The 27,058-nt window shown below is 42.5% G+C and overlaps 3 protein-coding genes and 1 pseudogene across 3 annotated transcripts; 3 read left to right on the plus strand and 1 right to left on the minus strand.

Moving 5' to 3' along the window:
• Window positions 1–5,429: 5,429 nt before the first annotated feature.
• LOC102918640 (interferon alpha-12-like) lies at window positions 5,430–6,002 on the plus strand. Its single transcript, XM_006973990.3, has one exon. The coding sequence runs from the start codon at window positions 5,430–5,432 to the stop codon at window positions 6,000–6,002; it is 573 nt and encodes a 190-aa protein (XP_006974052.3).
• A 555-nt stretch (window positions 6,003–6,557) lies between these two features.
• On the minus strand, window positions 6,558–7,053 carry LOC102918949 (U1 small nuclear ribonucleoprotein C pseudogene; annotated as a pseudogene).
• A 5,924-nt stretch (window positions 7,054–12,977) lies between these two features.
• Window positions 12,978–13,550, plus strand: LOC121826147 (interferon alpha-12-like). The gene has a single exon (XM_042269948.2). The coding sequence runs from the start codon at window positions 12,978–12,980 to the stop codon at window positions 13,548–13,550; it is 573 nt and encodes a 190-aa protein (XP_042125882.2).
• Window positions 13,551–21,812: 8,262 nt separating this feature from the next.
• LOC102919239 (interferon alpha-12-like) lies at window positions 21,813–22,385 on the plus strand. Its single transcript, XM_006973991.3, has one exon. It carries the CDS (start codon window positions 21,813–21,815, stop codon window positions 22,383–22,385), a length of 573 nt encoding a protein of 190 aa, XP_006974053.3.
• The last annotated feature ends 4,673 nt before the right edge of the window (window positions 22,386–27,058 follow it).

Below are 27,058 nucleotides of genomic sequence, written 5' to 3' on the forward strand. Positions count from 1 at the left end.
AAAATAATGTCTGAACACTCAAAGGAGATTCTCTCCCTGCTGCATTGCCTACTGAGACCAGCAACACTGGACTTGGGAAATGCACTGACTTATGACTGTTGTTTAAAGGGTGACTTCAAAAGTTCAGGTTACCTCACCACGATAGATCATGTCACGAGGCGCAATCTGAATCCTTGTTACAGACAATTATTACAGTCACTCTTAACCGGTACAGAGTGAACTAGCTCTTATTCACACTGGATTGAGATCTGTGTTTTGCAGGGTCACAGATCAACAGCCCAGAGTATCTTCACCCAACAGCCCCTTTGGATTCTTCAGGACATATAAGGGAGGAAGACAATGCCATCTGTAGGTACAGCTACAAGAGTAACCCTAGAGATTCATCCACTTCATATATACATATATATATATAATACTTTGGGAATTTCACATCATGCACCCCAATCCTGCAACCTTCACAGCACTCCCATATCTATCACTCACCCCTTCAGCAATGACCTATGACAAAAATTAATTAAAAACAAAATGAAACACATATAAATCCACCTCAATCCACTGTCTTTCCCACTTCCCCAACCCTTCTTCATTTGTCCTAATGACATCAGGAGATTCAGTATGTTACAAAGTATACCTATTTCTTCAATCAGGCTCACCCTCAAATGTTCTTTGCAATGAGTCATTGGTCTGGTTCAAGACTTCTGGCCTCTGGCACACCATCATTACTGGACCCTACATATAGAAACTCCCCTAATATCCTGTTATTTCCCCAAGTCAGTCATAGAGATCCTGGGGTTATTGCTGTGTGATGTTCTGTATGTTAAAGTGTTGTTCTGATTGGTTAATAAATAAAATACTGATTGGCCAGTAGCCAGGCAGGAAGTATAGGTGGAACAAGGAGAGTGGAGAATTATGGGAAGTGGAAGGCTGAGGCAGAGAGACACTGCCAGCCGCCACCATGACAAGCAAGATATAAGGTAGCAGAAGGCCAAGAACCATGTGGCAACTTATAGACTAAGAGACATGGGTTAATTTAAGGGGGAAGAATTAGATAGAAAGAAGCCTGCCACAATAATACAGTTTGTAAGCAATATAAGACTCTGTGTGGCCGGGCGGTGGTGGCGCACACCTTTAATCCCAGCACTCGGGAGGCAGAGCCGGGCGGATCTCTGTGAGTTCGAGGCCAGCTTGGGCTACCAAGTGAGTTCCAGGAAAAGGCACAAAGCTACACAGAGAAACCCTGTCTCAAAAAACCAAAAAAAAAAAAAAAAAAAAAAAAAGACTCTGTGTGTTTACTTGGTTGAGTCTCAGTGGCTGTGGGACAGGCCAGTGAGAGAGATTTGTCCTGACCATGGGGCAGGCAGAACTGGAAAAAACTCCAGCTACAGGTTAATATTCTGTAGGACCAGTCATCAGGTCATAAATGGGATAGATGATAGGGGGGGCCAACCCAAGGGCAAGGATGTGGATTTAAGTGGTAGCTGAGTGTTGTGGGATGGTCTGTATGTCAGATTGTTCTGATTGGTCAATAAATAAAACACTGATTGGCCAGTGGCCAGGCAGGAAGTAGGTTTGACAAGGAGAGAGGAGAATTATGAGAAGCAGAAGCCTGAGGCAGAGAGACACTGCCAGCTGCCGCCATGAACAGCAGCAGGTGAAGACATTGGTAAGCCACCAGCCATGTGGCAAGGTATAGATTTATAAAAATGGATTAATTTAAGCTATAAGAACAGTTAGCCAGAAGCCTGCCACGGCCATACTGTTTGTAAGCAATATAAGTCTCTGTGTTTACTTGGTTGGTTCTGAGCGGCTCTGGGACTCAAAGATTTGTCCTGACTGTGGACATGGCAGAAAAACTCTAGCTACAGCTGAGCTCCTCATTTGGGCAGCTGGGACCAGCCTCCTCAGGTCGGGGTTAGAGACAGCTTTCCTACACCAATTGCATTGGGGACTCCTCTCCTGTGCCCACAGTCAGGGGTGTGGTACTATACATCCCAAGAGGAACTGAGGAAGCTCTCCTGTTGCAGTGTCCAGAGAGGGGCAGGGCTAGTCATTCCAGGATCAGTGAAGGGCAGGGTGGGCCCAGCATGGCCCTTGGATTAAAACATGTACAGTTCTTATGGACCTCTGTGGTGACAGTGGCCATGGACATCAACACACACACCAGTGCAGCAGGACTATGGACCCAGACATGGCCTGCAGGAGTAACTCAGGTCAATATGTCTCATCAACTCCTTCTTAAGAGTAACTTATCAATTACAAAGTCCTTCCTTCTGTCAGGTCTAGCCACTCAACTTCATGGTCAGGAGAAAGTTGTCATTGTTACTTTGTTTGTGGGACATGCCCACATGAAGGTTGCCATGTTGGAGTCATCAGGAGAATCACAGGAATAGAGAAAGGATTATACAATATATAGGGACACACACTGTGGAGCACGTATTAGGGGAAAATTGATTGATACCAAGTTGATCTGCAGAGCTTGTAATTGTAGAAGACTTTGTCAGGGAGTATGATTATGGATAAACCAGAGTCTGTGTAACATTGTGCAATATCTTTTAGACATGACTTTCTGCATTCTTTCCTTGGTCCTTATTTTGAAGGTAACATTAATCATCTTTATGTTTACATAATAGTATAAATTATTTTAAAGCAGTTCCATACTATCACCTTGCCCAGAAAATATGTACAGCCATATCATTTTCTACATGTTAGATATAATAATCTGCTTTGGTTCAATAGAATTGGGGAATCAAGAGACAGGAATAAAGAAACTGACACAGGACCATGATGTGAAGAGAGCATCTTAGTTAGTTTCTATTGCTGTGAAGAGAAACATGACCATGGCAACTCTTGAAAAGCAAAACATCTGGGGATCCTTGACACTCTGACCTCTCGTCATGTGTTTACTGCTGAACACAAAAGCCTTTCGAATGAGTCCACTGAAACCACAGCAGTGATCTTCAAGGATTTATGAGGTTAGAAACGAAGCAAACACCACTCTGTGTGTGAGTACTGATGTCATCAAGATATGGTGAGCACTCTCAGGGAATGGGGCACAAGAAGAGTGCTGAGGACACTGTACCAATGTGCAGCAGAAAGTTGTTGCTATTGCTTCCCCACTGGGATGACAACACTTCCTTCTTTTGATTTCATTTCAAGTGACACCACAATTTCAGTTCAATGCCACCAACAACGTCAGTATCTTCTCTCTAGGAAAGTGGGAAAAAAAAGTAACAAAATATTCAATGCAAAGAAAATTCAAGAGACAAATGACATCCACCATGGAGCCTCCATCACCATACAAAAATTAAATGAGTAATTATACACATTGGCAGTACTGAACCTCTATTATGTGGTAGAACCCCTCAAGGCTCTTCTGCTCAATTTTGAAATGGACAAAGACAGAGAGTTTGCAGTATCCACTACTAAAGTAAAACTGGATAAATATCTGTAAGTCCGAACTTCTGGGTAACTAACAGGCAATCAGAGGCACTGCAATCACTTGCTATCACTGTGTCTTCTGGTCTGTATTTCCACCTCCCAACTTCAGGCACAGCAAGCACTCAGTGAAAAATATTGATCACAAAAGTAGTATTGGGAAAAAACTCAAACACTTATATCTGACAGGGACAAACTGGGATATTTACACTTTACTACAGATCTTAGAGTCTTCTGATGTTGATATCTGGGGATTCTTGAGATTCTGACCTCTGGCCATGTGCACACTGCTCAACAAAAAAGCCTTTCTGATGAATCCACTGAAATGAGAGCAGCTACCTTGTTGGATATAGGGCGCTAAAAAGCAAACAAACACCACAGGTTGTGTGAGTGCTGATGTTATGAAGATATGGTGAGCACTCCCAGGGAGTGGGGTACAAGAAGATGGCTAAGGAGGCTAGAGAGATGGCTGCCAGGTCAAGAGCACTTACTGATCTTCCAGAGGTCCTGAGTTCAATTTCAGGCAACCATATGGTGGCACATAACCATCAGTAATGAGATCTGGTCGCCCACTTCTGGCCTACAGTCACATGTGATATATACATAATAAATAAATAAATAAATAAATAGATAAATAAATAAATAATTTAAAAAAAGAAGAGGAAAAGGAGGAGAAGAAGAGGAAGAAGAAGAAGAGAGCTGAGGACAATATGCCACTGTGGGGCAGAGAGTGTGAGTCGACTCAAACTGCACAGAAGTCACAGGGCAAGTAGAGAAAAGGCAGCAATCAGGGATCACAAACTTTGAGTCAGACACAGCTAGAAAAATACACATGCTGTTTTGGGTAATTGGCTTTGGTAGAAAGATCCTCTATACAGGAATGTTGGGCAGAAGGGGAGATGTATCCATGGATCCTGACTTTGAAGGCACTGTGAAGCACAAACTTAGGCTGACAAAATAGGTCCATGACTGAGAGAAATTTCAGAGACACATTGTTAACAGTAGAAGTCACAATGGCTATAACACAGAGACGCCCCGAATGGTCTTCATTTAGACGAATGGTCTCCTGGAACACTAAACAGCACCCCTTTCCATCTTAAGGTGAGAGGACACCAAAGGGGCAAAGTTACGCCGAAACTTTTCCTTAGAGCAAAGCATATATGATACATTTTTATGAGTTTTTGTGAACATATGTGTGTGTGCAGCAAAGATGTGGAGTGAGAGAACAACTTCCATGAATAAGATTTCTGGTCCCACCATGAGTCCTAGGGATGAACATGAATATGTCAGTCTTGATCGGGAAGCTCTTGTTGATTGTGCCATAATAACCACCAAATGATCATACAAGAAATACCTAATATACAATACAAACCAAATTTGAGCCGTCATATACTTAAGAACTCAAGTGTATTGAGATAACTAGAGTAAAATAACTCAAACTCGCAACCCTAACCAACACAGACAAGAATTTCACATGTGCCATTGTTTCAAATAACACCTGTAGACTCACAAAAATTAGTTGAAACAAAATTGACATTACAATTCAAGTAGCTATATTAAGAAATATATGAAGCACAAAATTCAACTGCAGCATGAAATTCAAGAAATTTCCAGGCCAAGTATTAGAGGTATGGTTTTATGCTTTACAGACAAGTGATTTCATACAGGAAAGGTGTATCTGTAATATAAAAATCAACCACAATTTCTTTCAGGAATACACTCTAGAGAAGGTTTGTTGAGGGGGAGCATTAAAATTGGAAGCAATAATGAAAATAAAAATGGCAAGAAAAATAATGACCAGAAACAAGCAGGGAATGACTGAAAGAAAGTGAAAAGTACATGGGAGAGTACTGGGAGGGCATTCAGAAAATGGAATCTAGTGCTTTCTCTTATTTAAGACTCATGGACCCAGGCAGGATGGACTTCAGAGAACATAGAGAGGAAGGTTCAGGACCACAGAGCCCAGAGGACCACCAGCATCTGCCACATTCCCAATGGCCAGGCCCTGTGCTCTCCTGACATTCCTGGTGGTGATGCACTTCTGGTCAAGCTGCTGTCTGGGATGTGACCTGTCTCAGTCTCATCACCTCAGGAACAAGAGAGCCTCCACACTCCTGGCACAAATGAGGAGACTCTCCCCTCTCTCCTGCCTCAAGGACAGAATGGACTTTGCATTCCCTCTGGAGAAGGTGAATGTCCAACAGATCCAGAAGGCCCAAGCCATCCCTTCCCTGCAGGAGCTGACCCAGCAGGTCCTGATACTCTTCAGCTCAAAGGACTCATCTGCTACTTGGGAGCCAAGCCTCCTAGACACATTCTGCACTGGCCTCCACCACCAGCTCAAAGACCTGCAAGCTTGTCTGATGGAGCAGGGTGAGGTGCAGGAACCTTCTTCAAGCCAGGAAGACTCCCTGGTGGCTGTGAGAAACTACTTCCACAGGATCACTGACTACCTGAAGGAGAAGAAACACAGCCCCTGTGCCTGGGAGGTGGTCAGAGCAGAAGTCAGGAGAGCCCTGTCTTCCTCAGCCACGCTGCTGGCAGGACTGACTGAGGAGAAGGAGTAAGTCCTGAGCCAAAGTGGAGAGGACTCTCCTGGGCTGGGATCCTGCACCTCACTGCTCAGATTTGGCCTTCTCCAAGAACTCTTTGAGTTTGATATCAAACGTGCCTGCATAGTTATCCTAATATTCGGTTATATTGTGTTAATATGTAAGCTCATTTGCTTATTGATTCAGATGTTTTGTTTGTTTGTTGTTTTATTTATTTGTTTTATTTATTTATTAGGTCTTCTGCTTGTTTTTCTATCTAATTATTTTATTTTTTATACCATAGTATTTTATATTTCCTTTAAATTATCAAACTTTTATTGTTAATTTATTTCTTCTATTTAATAAAATTTTTACTATACATGCTTAATCTTATGTGTCATTCACATGATTTTCTTTAACTAAAACAGCAGACAATTTTATTTTCTCATTTCACAATATCAGTGAAAGCTGCACTCTTTTTGCCCCACTTCTCTCTGTTTGGAAGGGGAAGCCTTCCTGTCATGCAGCTAGAAAATATTCATGCTCAGCACCGTCATTTCCTGGTGAAACAGAGCAAGAAGTACAAAAGTGATAAAGAGCCTTTCTGCTCTTATCTGTCTGGCTGAGTTATGCCAGGCTGAGTGGGCGCCATCATAGGTCGAGCAGGAGGTCTCATCATTGGAGGCCCAGGCATCATGGGCATGTGGCCTCCCATGGGTGGCCTCATTCCAGAAGCAGGTCCCACGGGCATCATCCGAGGAGGAGGAGCGCCCATCATCGGCATCATGGGAGGGCCTCCCATGTGGGGTGCAGGCATCATGCCAGGGCGAGGAGGACCCGGGAGACTGGGGAAGGTGGGATCATGGCCCCTGCAGGAGGAGGAGCAGAGAATGGTGCTGGAGGTATCTTTCCTTGTTGAAATGCAGCCGTTGTTTTGTCAATCAGGCTCTGGGCCTGCTCTTCCATCCATTTCTGGTAGTAGTCTTTCACATTCTCTTTGTGTTTCCGACCACTGCAGTGTCTTTCTCACAGATGGAGAATCATGGGTCAGATACGTATCACAGTAGTAACAATAAAACTTAGGCATGTTGTTCCGCAGGCTGTTGGCTACCCGGTTCCACGCCGCCGGGAAATGACTCACATGATCTTTTGAAAACTGTTTGATGCTTCTAAACTCGTTCTGTACATTATAAATGTAACACAACTGGACGTGGTAGGAAATAATACTGAAGCAATGTGTACTGCTTAGACTTAAGAGGTGAGTTGATGCAGGCATCTTGTAGTTCCTTTCACTGATGGTAAAAATCATACATCTCTCCATTAGACAGTACTCCTCTGGATGGATAGCCAGCATGCTGTACAGAAGGCAACCAGAACATCTTGCTTGTGTTCCATTGTGCCTTAGTCCTCCTGAACTACAATTCTCCCTGACCTCTCTGGCCTCCCTTAACTAACATTTGACTCCCAACTTCTATCAGATGAACTCGATTGGATTCCAAAGATGAGGGAGACCATAAAACCAAAATAAAATAAAGTACAAAACGAATGAGGATCTTCCTACATACCATTAAAATAGTGAGACATGAGAAAAGAAAAAATTCAGTGTCAGCCCTGTCTTGGTGATGGCTTCAATTGCTGAGACAAAATATCATGACCTAAAAGCATTTGGGGGTAGAAATATTTTATTATAGTTTAAAATCACAGCACATTCCATCACTGAAAGAGCTTTAGCAGGATCTTCAACAGGGCAGGAACCTGAAGGCAGGGCCTCATATAGAGGTCATTGAGGAACACACTGTCTCCTGCCTTGATGCCTCAGGGCCTGCTCAGCCTCCTTTCAAATACTCATCAGGACCACCTGCCCAGGGGGTGAATCACCGATAGTGTGCTGGACACTCCTACAGCAGTAATCAGTTATTAATGATTTAGAGACTGGTCTCCAGTTTGATTCTGTAGAGACATCTTCCCTGGTGAGATCCCTTCTTCCCACATAAACCTATCTGGTGACAGGTTGAACTTAGAATTATCCAGGGTAAATTTCCTTCATAACAGTCTCAAAAAACATACACTGAAATAAATCTAACAAGGGAAGTGAATGCAAATCTTCTAAAACAACACAGCTCATCCCTCTCAATTTCATTTGGTATCTTTTCTTTATTTTAATTTTCTTATTTCACATACTAAGCCCAGGTGTCCCTCCCTCCCATTCTCTGGTCCTCACTCTACCGGCATCAACCCTGTCACCCAACAACTCCTCAGAGAAGATAAGGCCTCCCTTGGGTAGTCAACAAAGTGTGACATACCAGGTTGAGCATAGCTCCCCACTGATTCAAGGCTGAGCAAGGTGTCCCAGCATAGGGTTTGGGCTCCCCAAAGCCAGTTCTTGCACTTGGGACAAGTCCTGGTCCCACTGCCAGAGGCCTCATGAACAGATCAAGCCACACAAGTGTCAGCAAAATTCAGGAGGTCTAGTCGGGTCCCATGCAGGTCCACCAGCTGTCAGTCAAGTGTCCCTGAGATCCCACTAGCTCAGGTGAGCTGTCTCTCTGGTTTTCCCCATCATGGTCTTGGCTCTCTGCCCCCCTTTGCTTCTAGGGATCCACCTCCCTCTCTTCTACTGATCTCCAGAAGCTCAGCCCAGTGCTTAGACTTGGTTCATTGAATCTCTTTGCTAACTGTTGCCAGTTTTGCATGGGTACACCGCCATCTAGTGGAATCCGAGCAACCTCTCAGGGGCCCCATTGCTGAGGATAACTCAATCTTCCACTCCCAGCAGCCATCAGTTGAAAATAGTTCATCAGCTTGGCCTGGGATTTCCTGACATGCTCCCTGCTTGAAACTGGGATTTTATCTGTCTCCATCATACTCAGACTGTGCACGCAGTCACAGCTGCTATCAATATTGACCCCCAGCTACTATAGTGTGTATTCAAACCCCTGTTTACTACAATCAAAAATTGTCTCTAGGAATCCCCATCTTCCTGCCAGCTTTGTGTAAAGAGTACTGCCCTATGGAAGCCAGGAAGGCCATACTGGTCTTTGCTCAGACACCTATTCCCTGTACATTGATCACTTGTAAGAGTCTGTGCCCAGTCACCTATTTGCAGAAGAACCTCCTCTGAGGAGCACTGAGAGATGCACTTATCCTCTGTGAGTTGTAGAATGTGATGTACAAAATCAGACCTTTTGACACCACGGCCATTGCTCTTATTCTTGACATTCCTGCTCTCCAGCAGCTTCCTGTATCCACAGGAGTCTTAAGATTGATGTTATCGCGAAGAAAATCATTGAAATTTTGATTATGATTGCATTGACTCTGCAATTCATGTTTCTAATTGCACTCAGTTTGATGAAAAATTACTTTATATTATGGTCATTGAACTTTTAAGTTGAACACTCCTAACATTGTTGCTATTGCTTCCCCACTGGAATGACATCACTTCCTTTCTTTTGCTTTCATTTCAAGTGACACCACAATTTCCGTAAATGCCACCCACAACTTTAGTATCTTCTCTATAGGAAAGTGGAAAAAAGAAACAAAATATTCAATGCAAAGAAAATTCAAAATAGAAATGACATCCACAATGGAGCCACCATCACCACAGAAAAATTGAATGAAAAATTATGCAGATTGGCAATACTGAAACACTTCTATGTGATGAAATCCCTCAGGGTCTTCTGCTCAATGTTCAAACTGACAAAGACAGAGTTTGTGCAAAATCCACTACTAAAGTAAAACTGGATAAATATCTGTAAGTCCAAACTTCTGTGTAACTAATAGGCAATCAGAGGTACTGCTATCACTGTGTCTTCTGGTTTGTATTTCCACCTCCTGTCTTCAGGCACAGCAAGCATTCAGTGAGCAAATATTGATCACAAAAGTAGATTCTGGAAAAATCTCAATGTGGACAGAGAACTGTATACAAGTATGCTGACTTTGAAGCATATCCCCATGGATGACAAAACTGGTCCATGAGAGAGAGAAATTTCAGAGAAGCTCTCTTAGTTGTATAAGTCACCCTGGCTATAACACAGAGAAGCTCTGTCTGGTCTTCATTCTGCTGAATGTTCTTCTGTAGTACTAAACATTTAAATAAACCCACAGACCAGTACAGCATCCCTTTTCGTCCTAAGGACAGAGAAACAACAGTGTAAAGAACACGCTGAAACTTGGTCCTCAGAGCAAAGCATATGATAAACTTTATGACAGTGTTTGTACATATATGTATAAGAATGTGTGTGTAGGCACATGTATGTGCACATAAGTGTGTGTGTGTGACTACTAGTGTGCAGGCTAGATCATGCCACAGCAAGCATGTGGAGTAAGAAAACATCTTCTATGAATCAGTTTTTCACTCCCACCATGGGTTCAGGTTTGGTGGGCAGCCCCATGGCAGGTCTTGGGAGCACTGCCAATCAGCACAGGATGAGATGGGATAGCATGGGGACAAAACTGTTGTAAATCCCTGATTATCAAGTGCACAAGAGTGGCAGACTGGATGGAACTTCATATCCTTACTGGTCCCCTCTGCTGCTGCATGTGCTCTGGGTCAGAGAGCAAGGAAGCAATGGGGGACAGAAGGACTCTCAGTCTGTCCCAGTTCAACCAAAGGGACCCTCTGTCCCTTCTGCTGGCCATCCGGCCCCAAAGGCTGTCCAGGTTCTGCACAACCAGGGAAAGCATCCCCAGGGTCAGTAGACACAGAGATGAGGGGACATGTTTCCAAAGAAATTATCAACAGTAGAGAAGCAAATATTGTAGGTAGATGCAGTTTGGAGGTGAGGGGAACAGTGACTCTAATGTTCTCTACACAGAAGGGCTTTTTACATAACATAAAACAAATATAACATTATATTTTGTGGTTATTTAAATTAATAAATTTATTATTTACAGAATGAAGACAAAGGCTTTGATGTTCCACACACACAAAAATGACCCTGCAGATCCCTAGCTGCTGTAGGAGACATTGAGGAGTTAGAACTGCTTCTCTTATGATTTGACACAAACATTGTTTAGAGGGACTCAACAATACTACAGTGTCCTGTGCATGAGGATAAATATCACATGCTGATTAAAATGATTATAAATTTGGTATGATTGTAATAGTACTCATGGCATAGCATTTGAGAACCTAAGCCTTTGAAATCGAGTGTTCAGACACTTTACCTGTATGTGTGGTTTGGTTATGGAGTGTCTCTCCAGGTTTCCTGTGCTGGAGGTTGGTTCTTATGGGAGCAGATTTCACAGGGAACATGAGCCTTCATCATCCTCAAGGAACAAACTGTATCAGTGAAAGCCTGCTGATTGTTGGAGATGAGTGGACTACTAGGTAGTGAGGTTTTGCTGGAGGAAGGTTGGGGGCTCCATCTAAGGACACACTTCGTCCCTGTCTGCATCTTGGCCACCATGAAGTGAGTGACTTGTGAGTCTCATTGTCTTCCTACTATGCAGTGGACCCAAATATCCATGTAGTTAACGTTCAAACTTGTGAGACAAAATAAGTGAAAATTAACATTTGACATTTTTGATAACTTCTCACTCTTGTGTATGTAAGTGAGTGTGTGTCTATGCAAGTATTTGTGTGTGACTATACATGTGTATCTGTTTGAGTGTGTGTGCATGTGTGTTTGTGTGTATGTATTGTGTTTGTGTATATATGTGAGAAAGTATGTGTGCTAATGTGTGTGTAAGGATATGCATGTGTGATTCTGTGTGTTAGGTTGTGTATGTTGTATATATGGGTGGAATGTGTGATTGTGCATATGTGTGTGTTTGTACAAATGTGTGTGTATGTGGAAATTTGTACATGTGTGTGAGTGTTTATGTTTGTATGGGTTGGGATGTGTACATTGGTGTGTGCTGGTGTGTTTTCATGTATAGCTGTGTGTGTATATGTGTTGAAAATCTGTATTAAGTGTGAGAATATGTGTATGTGTGTGTCTGTGGGCATGTGTGTGTGAGTCTGTTTATGTGTGCATATTGTGGGAATATGTGTATATGTGTGCATGTGTTTGTCTATCTGTGAGTGTTTATATGCATGGATATTTGTGTGTTGGTGTATGTATGTGCATAATTGTGTGCTGGTGTATCAATGCTCTCCTCTGTCTGTGAGTATGTATCTGTGTTTGATGGTATGTGTGTGAGTGTGTGTTTCTGTGTTAGTGTATATTTGTGTCATGGTTGTCATTTGGGGGGCTCTGTGTGTACCTGCATACACTGAGTGTGTGTTTGCAGGAACAAGGTTGTCAAATTGTGAATGAAATGATTAGAGCCCACATTATAGGAGTCAGTTTCTTTATTTCAGCAATGGGTTCCAGGAATCAAATACAGCTCATCAAGCGTGAACAGCAAGCCTTTACTCACTGAGACCAGATGATGGCATGACACTCATTGGATGAATAACTAAGATACACTGTTAATTCAACTAACATTTTATATAAATTAATAGTAGAATTAATGAATGCAATTTGAAGAAAATAAGTTTTAGTCTATAATCATTGGAAAAATTTAAAGTATACCATTGCATCAGTACTTTAACTTAGGAACACTTTTTGCATCATACCATACATTATGTCAAATATTGATTTAAATGATAGAAATAAAAAATATAAAATGAATTACAATAACTTTGAAATACAATTTTTAGAGAAATATTTTGTCTTTACAATAGATGTGTACATCTCAAACAAAGGGTGTCTATCTGTTGAGTAATAGTTAATGATAATTCTATTTAGAAAAAAAAACCTGTAAAACAGCTTTTTGAGGGCATCAGTGAAAGAGGAAGCAAAGATGAAAACGAAAATGGCTTAAAAAAATTCCCAAAAGCAATCAGAGAATAAGTTAAAGAAAGTGAAAAGACAATTGGGAAATAAGGGGAGGGCATTCAGAAAATGGAAAGTGGTGTTTTCCCCTATATAAGACAGATGCACACAGCATTGTCTTCAGAGACTCTAAAGAGCAAGGTTCATGACCACAGAGCCCAGAAGACCAGCAGCATCTGCAACATTCGCAATGGCCAGGCCCTGTGTTTTCCTGATGATCCTGGTGGTGATGCACTACTGGTCAAGCTGCTGTCTGGGGTGTGACCTGCCTCAAACTCATCACCTCAGGAACAAGAGAGCCTTCACACTCCTGGCACAAATGAGGAGACTCTCCCCTCTCTCCTGCCTCAAGGACAGAATGGACTTTTCATTCCCACTGGAGAAGGTGGATGCCCAGCAGATCCAAAAGGCACAAGTCATCCAGGTCCTGGGTGAGATGATCCAACAGGTCCTGATCCTCTTCACCTCCAATGAATCATCTGCTGCTTGGGAGACAACCCTCCTAGACACCCTCTGCGATGAGCTCTACCAGCTGCTCAATGACATGCAAGACTGTGTGATGGATCAGGTGGAGGTGCAGGAACCTTCCTCGAGCCAGGAAGACCCCCTTTTGGCTGTGAGAAACTACTTCTATAGGATCACTGTCTACCTGAAGGAGAAGAAACACAGCCCCTGTGCCTGGGAGGTGGTCAGAGCAGAAGTCAGGAGAGCCCTGTCTTCCTCAGCCAACCTGCTGGCAAGATTGATTGAGGAGATGAAGTAAATCACCAAGTAGTGAGAAATCTCCTGACCTACAACACTGCATAAATTATCCTTTAAAGACTCATTTATTTTCACATGAATTCAATCAACCTACCTAGATGTTTCAGCAAAACAGCATGATTTTTATCTATATGTAAGGGCATTCATGTCTGCATCCATTTGGGTATCTCTGTGTATTATGTGTGTATTTATTTTACTATTTATGTAATTTAAGTTATTTAAATTAAAACTCGTAGTTTTGTATTTTCTTTAATGTAACAAACTATCACATGCAATAAAATTATTTTGAATCCCATTCAATTTTGCTGTATACAACACTTTTGATTTATTAATTTGGTATCTTTTCAAAATATTTCAATCTTTTTAGTTGATACTCCAAACCATAAAAATTTGACAAAAGGACAGAGTATTGAAAATTATACTGGATACAAGTGTTCACTGCATAGTGTTTAGACAAATCTAAATCTGTTCCTCTACTTCTCCCAGTATATAGTTTTCTCTGTATGTAAAGCCAGCATACTGCTTGATAGGAAGCCAGAGAATCTTGCTCCTGTCACATTGTGACTTAGTCTTCTTTGACACATGCTTCCCAGAGGAATCCTCTCTCTGACCTCCATGACCTCAGGAACCTTTCATCTACTCTCAACTTCTATGAGTGTAACAGTTTTGGGTTCTAGATATGAGTGAGATCATGTACAATGATAGAAACAGATCACAGAAAAGTGATTAGCCTGCCTGAATGCCACAGACAAACATACCAAGAAGAAATCAAGAAATGAACCCCATTCATAACAGCCTCATGAAACATCCCTGAAATAAATCCCACAATGGAAGTGAAACACCTCTAAAATTAATCCTTTGCAACACTATTATAACATCTCAATTTTCGTGGGTTTTTCTTCTTCTCCTCCTCCTCCTCCTCCTCCTCCTCCTCCTCCTCCTCCTCCTCCTCCTCCTCTTCCTCCTCCTTCTCACCCTTCTTCTCTTGGAGCTTCCACTTGTGCATGGATACATAGCCATCGCCTGGAGCCTAGGTAGCCTCTCTGTGGGGCCCCAACCCTGAGGACAACTGAATCTCTCTCTCAGAAGCTATCAACTGCCACAGTTCCTCAGCTAGAAGAGAACTCTCCTCCCTTTTCCAAGCTGGGATTTTGTCCATCCTGGTCTTGTCCATTCGGTCATAGCAACCCTTGGTTTATTAGTGCAACTGTCCTGTTGTGTCCGAGAACACTGCTTCGCTGTTCTCAACATCCACTGCCTCTGGGTCTTACAATTCTTCTGCTCCCTCTTCTACAATGATTCTTCAGGCAGGAAGTCATCTCTTTATTTTATATTCATGGATCAGTTGTGGGTCTCTATTTATTGCTATGGACTGTGAGAGGTTTCTGTGGTAAGGGGTAGTAATCCTACAGTAACTCTCTCGTAGACATGTAGTTGTCATGTGAATTCAGGTATTGTGACACCACAACACAGCTTTTATTCTTTTGTATCTTCTTTGTTCCATAGGTCCTCTTTTTTTTATTTGTTTGTTTATGATTTTTTTTGAGACAGGGTTAATCAGTGTAGTTTTGGTGCCTGTCCTGGATCTTGCTCTGTACACCAGGCTGTCCTCGAACTCACAGAGATCGACCTGGCTCTGCTTCCTGAGTGCCTGAATTAAAGGCATGCAACACCACCTCCCGGTCCATATGTGTTTTAAAAGTGATACTTCTGGGAGAAACATAACATAAGTTTTGTATTGTGGGGCTGGAGAGATGGCTCAGAGGTTAGAAACACTGGTTGTTTTCCAGAGGTCCTGAGTTCAAATTCCATCAACCATTTGGTGGCTCACAAACATCTGTAATGAGATCATGTGGCCTCTCCCAGCCTGCAGGGATACATGCAGGCAGAACACTGTATATGTAATAAACAAATCTTATAAATAAATAAAAATGTAATTAAGAAATTTTGTATTGTGTCATGGATTTAATAGTAATGTCCCCCATTGTCTTATGTGTTTGAATTCTTGACCCATGGGGATTGGCCCGATAGGAGGTACAGCCAGCCTTGTTGGAGTAGGTGTGGCCTTGTTGTAGGAAGTGTGTCACTGTGGAAGTGGACTTAGAGGTCTTAAATGCTCAAGCTAAGCCTTATGTGGCAGTCTCCTTCTGCTGCCTTTGGATCAAGGTGTAGAATTCTCAGGTCCTTCTCCAGTACCATGTCTGCCTGCATCCTGCCATGTTTCCTACCATAAAGATGATGGTGGGAACTGAAGCTGTAAGCCAGCCCCAATTGTTTTCTTTTATAAGAGTTGCTGTGGTCATGGTGTCTCTTCACAGCAATAGAAATCTTAACTAAGACAGATTGCATTGAACCAGAATATCCCTAGGATATAGAGTCAATTTCATAGCATCATTGTATTTAATCAACATAGATCTTTTCCACTGAATCTTAGTAGGTAATGTTGTTGCTGCTGCTGTCTCATTTGGATGACACAACAGTTCTTTCTTCAGCTTTCATTTCCAATAACATCATATTTTTTGGTTCATTGCTACAGCCACCATCAGGGTTTTCATCCTAGGAAAGAAGTAAAGAGAAATACAGCAGATATGGAGACATCTATCATCAAACCAACACTTCAAGAAAAGACAGGAAGAATGACTGGAAAAGTATAGACAGTTGAAGTACTGAAAGTCTTCGCTGTCTTTGAAAATAGCCTCAACCCTTCTACAATTAGTCACATTGGAAATGAAATCAATAAGGAATTGATGGTTTACAAATACTTTATATAGGAATCCTTGTCCTAGCCCAACACTGAAGGGGAAGTATTTATGAACAAATATATTATATATGATGCACTATTTAGTAGCAGCTCATGCTATATATAATAATGTACATATATGTGCACACAGCTTTCTTTCTGATACACTCCCAGGCCCTCCCTGCTTTCCCAGACCCCAATCTTTTAGCCTCATAGCCCTGATTTCCTCCTGCCTGATGTGGGAAGACACAGTGTTTGCTCCTCATTCTCTCCTCATCAACCAGCTCTGCCATTCTAAAACTGATATCTATTACATCTTGCTTTCTGACTATTATATTTATGGAAATGCATAACCACCAGCTGAAATAGAATATGAAGCAATTCAAGTTTTGTGAGAGAGTTTCCTCTTTTTTTGATTTTTTTTATTTAAATCAGAGTGTTCTTCTAAACAACTAATTCTAATTATGCCCAAAAACAGAGACAGGGGTAGGAGGAAGGGGAAGGTGGGAAGAGTAAGAGGCAGTGGGAGAGAGAAGGGGAGGGGGAGGGGGAAGTGGAGGGACAGGGGCAGGGACAGAGGAAACAATCTGCCATGCTGGCAAACATTTAGAGAGGAAGAGAGCCCCCTACAGCCATCATTTTCAAAGAAGAAACAGTTTAACTCTGGTGTGTTTTCTTTAGAAATTTTTGTCCTAGAAGAGTTTTCTCCACAGCTAAAACAGGCATTTTCCCCAGAAGAACTGACATCAGTTTGGAAGACTCAATTCCCTTCACTTCTCATCTGAGGGAGGGAGCACCCTCCCAGGTCTACACGGGTCATGCCTTCTGGACAGTGGTCTGCTCAATATGCACAAAACAGTCACTAAGGCTTTTCCCCTCTAGTCTTCTATAGAGGAGGTTCTCTGGAGAAGGAGGAATCTGTATATAGTCCCCTCAGTTGATAATTACAACCAAGCTCTGTGTCTGACCTCACATCATTGTCACCAGTAGGTAAAACATTTGTAATGTGTCATGTAACTGAGCAAACCATGCCCCAGCTAGGAAGGATGTAAAATAATGTCTGAACACACAAAGGAGATTCTCCCCCTGCTGCTCTGCCTACTGAGACCAGCAACTCTGGGCTTGGGAAATGCACTGACTTATGACTGTTGTTTAAAGGGTGACTTCAAAAGTTCAGGTTACCTCTCCACAATAGAACATGTCACAAGGGGCAACCTGAATCCTTTTTACAGACAATATTACAGTCACTCTTAACCAGTACAGAGTGAACTAGCTCTTATTCATACTGGATTGAGATCTGTGTTTTGCAGGGTCAAAGATCAACAGCCCAAAGTATCTTGACTCAACAGCCTCTTTGCATTCTTCAGTACAGATGTAGGGAAGAAGACAATGTCCATCTGTAGGTTCAGCTGCCAGGGTAACTCTAGACTTCCATCCACTTCATACATATATATAATAAATTGGGAATTTCACATCATGCACCCCAATCCTGCATCCCTCCCAGCACTCCAATATCTATCACTCACCCCTTCCACATTGACCTCCGACAGAGATTAATTAAAACCAAAATGAAACAGACATAAAAATCCACCTCAATCCACTGTCTTTCACACTTTCCCAACTCTTATTCATTTGTACTAATGACATCAGGAGATTCAGTATGTCACACAGTATACCTTTTTCTTCAATCAGCCACACCCTCAAATGTTCTTTGCAATGAGTCATTGGTCTGGTTCAAGACTTCTGGCCTCTGGTACACGATCATCACTGGACCCTACGTAAAGAAACTCCCCTCATATCCTGTTATTGCCCCAAGTCAGTCATAGAGATGCTGGGTTTATTGCTGTGTGATGTTCTGTATGTTAAAAGTGTTGCTCTGTTTGGTTAATAAATAAAATACTGATTAGCCAGTAGCCAGGAAGGAAGTATAGGTTGAACAAGGAGAGAGAAGAATTCTGGGAAGTGGAAGCTTGAGGCAGAAAGACACTGCCAGCCGCCGCCATGACAAGCAAAATGTAAGGTATGAGAAGGGCCTCCTCTTCAGTGCCCACAGTGAGGGGTGTGGTGCTATACATCCCAAGAGCAACTGAGACAGCTCTCCTGTTGCAGTGTCCAGTGAGGGGCAGGGCTAGTCATCCCAGGATCAGTGAAGGGCAGGGTGGGCTCAGCATGGCCCTTGGATTTCAACGTGTACAGTTCTTATGGACCTCTGTGGTGACAGTGGCCATGGACATCAACACAGACACCAGGCAGCAGAACTATGGACCCAGACCTGGTCTTCAGGAGTAATTCAGGCCGTATGTCTCATCAACTCCTTCTTAAGAGTAATTTGTCAGCTACAAAGTCCTTCCTTCTGTCAGGTCTAGCCACTCAACTTCATGGTCAGGAGAAAGTTGTCATTGTCACTTTGTATGTGGAACATGCCCACATGAAGGTTGCCATGTAGGAGTCATCAGGAGAATCACAGGAATAGATAAAGGATTATACAATATATAGGGACACACACTGTGGAGTGCCTATTAGGGGAAAACGGATTGATACCAAGTTGATCTGCAGAGCTTGTAATAGTAGAAGACTTTGTCAGGGAGTATGATTATGGATAAACCAGAGTCTGTGTGTCATTGTGCAACATCTTTTAGACATGACTTTCTGCATTCTTTCCTTGGTCCTTATTTTGAAGGTAACTTTAATCATCTTTATGTTTACATAATAGAATAAATTCCTTTAAAGCAGTCCCATACTATCACCTTGCCCAGAAAATATGTACAGCCATATCATTTTCTACATGTTAGATATAATAATCTGCTTTGGTTCAATAGAATTGGGGAATCAAGAGACAGGAATAAACAAAATGACACAGGACCATGATGTGAGGAGAGCATCTTAGATAGTTTCTATTGCTGTGAAGAGAAACACGAACATGGCAACTCTTGAAAAGCAAAACATCTGGGGATCCTTCACACTCTGACCTCTGGTCATGTGTTTACTGCTGAACACAAAAGCCTTTCAAATGAATCCACTGAAACCATAGCAGTGATCTTCAAGAATTTATGATGTTAAAAACGAAGCAAAACCACACTTTGTGTGAGTACTGATATCATCAAGATATGGTGAGCAATCTCAGGAAATGGGGCACAAGAAGAGGGCTGAGGACACTGTACCACTGTGCAGCAGAAAGTTGTTGCTATTGCTTCCCCACTGGGATGACAACACTTCCTTCTTTTGATTCATTTCAAGTGACACCACAATTTCAGTTCAATGCCACCAACAACGTCAGTATCTTCTCTCTAGGGAAGTGGGGGAAAAAGTAACAAAATATTCAATGCAAAGAAAATTCAAGAGACAAATGACATCCACCATGGAGCCTCCATCACCATACAAAAATTAAATGAATAATTATACACATTGGCAGTACTGAACTTCTATTATGTGGTAGAACCCCTCAAGGCTCTTCTGCTCAATTTTGAAATGGACAAAGACAGAGTGTGTGCAGTATCCACTATTAAAGTAAAACTGAATAAATATCTGTAAGTCCAAACTTCTGGGTAACTAACAGGCAATCAGAGGCACTGCTATCACTGTGTCTTTTGGTCTGTATTTCCACCTCCCAACTTCAGGCACAGCAAGCACTCAGTGAAAAATATTGATCAGAAAAGTTGTATTGGGAAAAAAAACCTCAAACACTTATATCTTACAAGGACAACCTGGGATATTTACACTTTACTACAAACCTCAGAGTCTTCTGATGTTGACATCTGGGGATTCTTGAGATTCTGACCTCTGGCCATGTGCACACTGCTCAATAGAAAAGCCTTTCTGATGAATCCACTGAAATGAGAGCAGGCACCTTGTTGGATTTAGGGCGCTAAAAAGCAAACAAACACCACAGGTTATGTGAGTGCTGATGTTATGAAGATATGGTGAGCACTCCCAGGGAGTGGGGTACAAGAAGAGAGCTAAGGAGACTGTAGAGATGGCTGACAGGTCAAGAGCACTTACTGATCTTCCAGAGGTCCTGAGTTCAATTTCCATAAACAACATGGTGGCACATAACCATCTGTAATGAGATATTGTGCCCACTTCTGGCCTAAAGTCACATATGATATATACATAATAAATGAATAAATGAATAAATAAATAAATAAATAAATAAATAAATAAATAAATAAATACATCATTTAAAAGAAGAAGCGGAAAAGGAGGAGGAGGACGAGAAAAGGAAGAAGAAGAAGACAGCTGAGGACACTGTGCCACTGTGGGGCAGAGAGTGTGAGTCGACTCAAACTCTACAGAAGTCAAGTATAGAAAAGGCAGCAATCAGGTATCACAATCTTTGAGTCAGACACAGCTAGAAAAATATGCATGCTGTTTTAGGTAATTGGCTTTGGTTGAAAGATCCTGCATACGGGAATGATGGGCAGAAAGGGAGATGTATCCATGGATCCTGACGTTGAAGACAATGTGAAGCACAAACCCAGGCAGACAAAATAGGTCCATGACAGAGAGAAATTTCAGAGACACACTGTTAACAGTAGAAGTCACAATGGCTATAACACAGAGAAGCCCCGAATGGTATTCATTCAGACGAATGGTCTCCTGGAACACTAAACGGCATACCTTCCCATCTTAAGGTGAGGGGACACCAAAAGTGGCAAAATAACCCCGAAACTTTTCCTTAAAGCAAAGCATACATGATACATTTCATGAGTTTATGTGAACATATGTGTGTGTGCAGCAAAAATGTGGAGTGAGAGAACAACTTCCATGAATAAGATTTCTGGTCCCACCATGAGTTCTAAAGATGAACATGAATATGTCAGTCTTGATCGGGAAGCTCTTGTTGATTGTGCCATAATAACCACCAAATGATCATTCAATAAATATCTAATATAAAATACAAACCAAATTTGATCCTTCATATACTTAAGAACTCAAGTGTATTAAGATAACTAGAGTAAAATAACTCAAACTCGCAACCCTAACCAACATACACAAGAATATCACATGTGCCATTGTTTCATATAACCCCTATAGACTCACAAATATTAGCTGAAACAAAATTGACATTACAATTCAAGTAGCTATATTAAGAAATATATGAAGCACAAACTTCAACTGCAGCATGAAATTCAAGAAATTTCCAGGCCAAGTACTAGAGGTAAGATTTTACACTTTACAGACAAGTGATTTCACACAGGAAAGGTATATCTGTAATATAAATATCAATCACAATTTCTTTCAGGAATAAACTCTAGAAAAGGTTTGTTGAGGGGGAGCATTAAAATTGGAAGCAATAATGAAAATAAAAATGGCGAGAAAAAAATGACCAGAAACAAGCAGAGAATGACTGAAAGAAAGTGAAAAGTACATGGGAGAGTACTGGGAGGGCATTCAGAAAATGGAAACTAGTGCTTTCTCTTATTTAAGACACATGGACCCAGGCAGGATGGACTTCAGAGAACCTAGAGGGGAAGGTTCAGCACCACAGAGCCCAGAGGACCACCAGCATCTGCAACATTCACAATGGCCAGGCCCTGTGCTCTCCTGACATTCCTGGTGGTGATGCACTTCTGGTCAAGCTGCTGTCTGGGATGTGACCTGCCTCAGACTCATCACCTCAGGAACAAGAGAGTCTCCACAATCCTGGGACAAATGAGGAGACTCTCCCCTCTCTCCTGCCTCAAGGACAGAGTGGACTTTGCATTCCCTCTGGAGAAGGTGGATGCCCAGCAGATCCAGAAGGCCCAAGCCATCCCTGCCCTGCAGGAGCTGACCCAGCAGGTCCTGATCCTCTTCAGCTCAAAGGACTCATCTGCTGCTTGGGAGACAAGCCTCCTAGACACATTCTGCACTGACCTCCACCACCAGCTCAAAGACCTGCAAGCCTGTGTGATGGAGCTGAGTGAGGTACAGGAACCTTCCTCGAGCCAGGAAGACTCCCTGGTGGCTGTGAGAAATTACTTCCACAGGATCACTGTCTACCTGAAGGAGAAGAAACACAGTCCCTGTGCCTGGGAAGTGGTCAGAGCAGAATTCAGGAGAGCACTATCTTCCTCAGCCAAGCTGCTGGCAGGGCTGACTGAGGAGAAGGAGTAAGTCCTGAGCCAAAGTGGAGAGGACTCTCCTGGACTTGGATCTTGCACCTCACTGCTCAGATTTGGCCTTCTCAAAGAACTCTTTGACGTTGACATCAAGGTTACGTGGATAGTTATCCTAATATTGGGTTATATTGTGTTGATCTGTAAGAGCATTTGCTTATTGATTCAGATATTTTGTTTGTTTGTTGTTTTATTTATTTGTTTTATTTATTTATTAGGTCTTCTGCTTGTTTGTCTATCTACATGATTTTAGTTATTTTTTATACCATAGAATTTTATATTTCCTTTTAATTATCATACCTTTATTGTTAATTTATTTCTTCTATTCAATAAAATTTTTACTATACATGCTGAATCTTATGTGTCATTCACATGATCTTTTGAAAACTGTTCGATGCTTCTAAACTCATTCTGTACGTCATAAATGTAACACAACTGGATGTGGTAGGAAATAATACTGAAGCAATGTGTACTGCTTAGACTTAAGAGGTGAGTTGATGCAGCCATCTAGTAGTTCCTTTCGCTGATGGTAAAAATCATACATCTCTCCATTAGACAGTACTCCTCTGGATGGATAGCCAGCATGCTGTACAGAAGGCAACCAGAACATCTTGCTTGTGTTCCATTGTGCCTTAGTCCTCCTGAACTACAATTCTCCCTGACCTCTCTGGCCTCCATTAACTAACATTTGACTCCCAACTTCTATCAGATGAACTCGATTGGATTCCAAAGATGAGGGAGACCATAAAACCAAAGTAAAATAAATTACAAAACAAATGAGGATCTTCCTACATACCATTAAAAAAGTGAGACATTTGAAAAGAAAAAATTCAGTGTCAGCCCTGTTAGGTGATGGCTTCAATTGCTGAGACAGAATATCATGATCTAAAGCATTTAGGGGTAGAAATATTTTATTATAGTTTAAAATCACAGCACATTCCATCACTGAGAGAGCTTTAGCAGGATCTTCAACAGGGCAGGAACCTGAAGGCAGGGCCTGATATAGATGTCATGGAGGAACACACTGTCTCCTGCCTTGATGCTTCAGGGCATGCTCAGCCTGCTTTCAAATACTCATCAGGACCACCTGCCCAGGGGCTGGATCACCCACAGTGGGCTGGACACTCCTACAGCAGTAATCAGTTATTAATGATTTAGAGACTGGTCTCCAGTTTGATTCTGTAGAGACATCTTCCCTGGTGAGTTCCCTTCTTTCCACATAATCCTATCTGGTGACAGGTTGAACTTAGGATTATCCACGGTAAATTTCCTTCATAACAGCCTCAAAAAACATACCCTGAAATAAATCTAACCTTACAGGCATCAACCCCATTACCCAACAACTCCTCAGAAAAGATAAGTCCTCCCTTGGGTAGTCAACAAAGTGTGGCATACCAGGTTGAGCATAGCTCCCCAATGATTCAAGGCTGAGCAAGGTGTCCCAGCATAGGGTTTGGGCTCCCCCAAGCCAGTTCTTGCACTTGGGACAAGTCCTGATCCCACTGCCACACAAGTGTCAGACTCATTCAGGGGGCCTAGTCGGGTCCCATGCAGGTCTGCCAGCAGTCATTCCAGTGTCCCTGTGATCCCACTAGCTCAGGTGAGCTATCTCTCTGGTTTTCCCTATTATGATCTTGACTCTCCTTCCCCCTTCCTTCTAGGATCCCACCTCCCTCTCTTCTACTGAACTCCAGGAGTTCAGCCCAGTGCCTGGACTAGGAATCTCTTTGCTAACTGTTGCCAGTGGTCCATGGATACACCGTCTTCTAGTGGACACGGGCAACCCCTCAGGGGCCCCATTACTGAGGATAACTCAATCTTCCTCTCCCTGCAGCCATCAGTTGAAAATAGTTCATCATCTTGGACTGGGATTTCCTGACATGTCCCCTGCTTGAAACTGGGATTTTTATCTGTCTCCATCATACTCAGACTGTGCATGCAGTCACAGCCGCTATCAATATGGACCTGCAGCTACTATATTGTGTCTACAAACCCCTGTTTCCTACAGTCAGAAAGTGTCTCTGGGAACCAGCATCTTCGAGCCAGCTATTGTGTAAAGAGTACTGCACTATGGATGCCAGGAAAGCCATACTGGTCTTTGCTCAGACACCTATTCCCTGTACATTGACCACTTGTAAGAGTCTGTCCCCAGTCACCTATTTGCAGAAGAACCTCCTATGAGGAGCACTGAGAGATGCACTTATCCTCTTTGAGATGTGGAGGGTGATGTATAAAATCAGGCCTTTTGACACCATGGCCCTTGCTCTTATTCTTGACATTCCTGCTCTCTAGCAGCTTCCTGTTTCCACAAATGTCTTAAGATTGGTGTTGCTGGGAAGAAAATAATTGAAATTTTGAGTGTGATTGCATTGACTCTGCCGTTCACATTCCTAAATGCACTCAGTTTGATGTGAAATAACTTTTTTTTATAGCCTTTGGACTTTTGAGTTGAACACTCTTAACATTGTTGCTATTGCATCCCCACTGGGATAACATCACTTCCTTTGTTTTGCTTTCATTTCAAGTGACACCACAATTTCAGTTCAATGCCACCCACAACTTCAGTATCTTCTCTCTAGGAAAGTGGAAAAAAGAAATAAAATATTTAATGCAATGAAAAATCAAAACAGAAATGACATCCACAATGGAGTCTCCATCACCATAGAAAAATTGAATGAAAAATTATACACATTGGCAGTACTGAAACACTTCTATGTGATGGAATCACTCAAGGCTCTTCTGCTCAATTTTCTGATGAGCAAAGACAGAGTTTGTGCAGTATCCACTACTAAAGTAAAACTGAATAAATATCTGTAGGTCCAAACTTCTGGGTAACTAATAGGCAATCAGAGAGACTGCTATCACTGTGTCTTCTGGTCTGTATTTCCAACTCCTAACTTCAGGTACAGCAAGCAGTCAGTGAGCAAATATTGATCACAAAACAAGATTATGGCAAAATCTCAAATACTTACTCAGTGCAACTGTCCTCAGGACAAACTGGGACATTTACACATCACTGCAGATCACAGGGTCTTCTGCTGTTGACAACTGGGACTTCTTGACACTCTGATCTCTGGCCATGTGTTCATTGCTGAACACAAAAGCATTTCTAATAAATCCGCTGAAATCAGAACAGCCTTCTTCTAGCACTTATGATGCTAAAAACCAAGCAAACACCACACTGTGTGTGAGTGCTGATGTCATCAAGGTATGGTGATCACTCTCAGGGAGTGAGGTACAAGAGGAGGGGTGAGGACAATGTGCCCGACTGTGCAGTAGGGAGTTTTTGTAGAATCAAACTCCACTGAAGAAGTCACAGGGCACTCAGAGAAAAGGCAGCAACCTGGGATCTCAATCTCTAAACTCATACAAATCTAGAATGATCCTACATTCTGTGTTTGGGTAATTGTATAGGTTAAAGAACTCTCAATATGTGAAATGTGGACAGAGAATAGTATACATGGATGCTGACTGTGAAGCACATCCCCATGGATGACAAAACTGGTCCATGAGAGAGAAATTTCAGAGATGCTCTCTTAACTGTATAAGTCACACTGGCTATAACACAGAGAAGCTCTGTCTGTTCTTCATTCTGCTGAATGCTCTTCTGCAGGACTGAACACTGAAATAAACCCACAGACCAGTACAGCATCCCTTTTCATCCTAAGGACAGAGAAACAACAGTGTGAAGAATACGCTGAAACTTGGTCCTCAGAGCAAAGCATATAATAAACTTTATGACAGTGTGTGTACATATATGTATAAGAATGTGTGTGTAGCCATATGTGTTTGCACATAAGCGTGTGTGACTACTAGTGTGCAGGCTAGATCATGCCACAGCGAGCATGTGGAGTAAGAAAACATCTTCTATGAATCAGTTTTTCACTCCCACCATGGGTTCCAGTTTTGGTGGGCAGCCCCATGGCAGGTCTTGGGAGCACTACAAATCAGCACTGGATGAGATGGGATAGTGTGTAGCATGGGGACAAAACTGTTTTTAATCCCAGATTATCAAGTGCACAAGAGTGGCAAACTGGATGGAACTTCATATCCCTACCTGTCCCCTCAGGAGGAAGACCCCTGTGGCCTTAGAGGGGGCCGTTCTCCATCAGGCCTGAGCCCTACAGCGCACTGGGTCAGGCATGCTCAGAGCTATGTGAGGCCCCAGGCAGCTCCTGCCTTCTGCATGCCATGTGGCAAAGTTTCCACCAGAGGCTCCCTGCAAGGGGACCTGGCCTCAAAACTGCTATGTCTGGCCCCTTGGTGCTCATGGCCTGCCCTAGTTCCCAGCAGCTAGGTGGCGCCTCCAGTTCCCATGGCAGCCCCTGGGCCACCTGACTGCCACTGCCAGACATGTTTCACAACAGTGCTCTCCCCACCTGCTGCTGCATGTGCTCTGGGTCAGAGAGCAAGGAAGCAATGGGGGACAGAAGGACTCTCAGTCTGTCCCAGTTCAACCAAAGGGACCCTCTGTCCCTTCTGCTGGCCATCCAGCCCCAAAGGCTGTCCATGTACAGTTTTTATCTGGAGTCACAACACATGCATAAACCAGGCATAAAACATACACACTTGTGACCACATTTCTCACACATTCACACATTTATATAGGCAGGACATTCAAAAAAAAGGCGAACAATTTTCCCAGGGATACAGTGTCATCTGATCAACTCA

This window comes from Peromyscus maniculatus, chromosome 2 (genome assembly GCF_049852395.1).
Source record: "Peromyscus maniculatus bairdii isolate BWxNUB_F1_BW_parent chromosome 2, HU_Pman_BW_mat_3.1, whole genome shotgun sequence".
Lineage (NCBI taxonomy): Eukaryota > Metazoa > Chordata > Mammalia > Rodentia > Cricetidae > Peromyscus > Peromyscus maniculatus.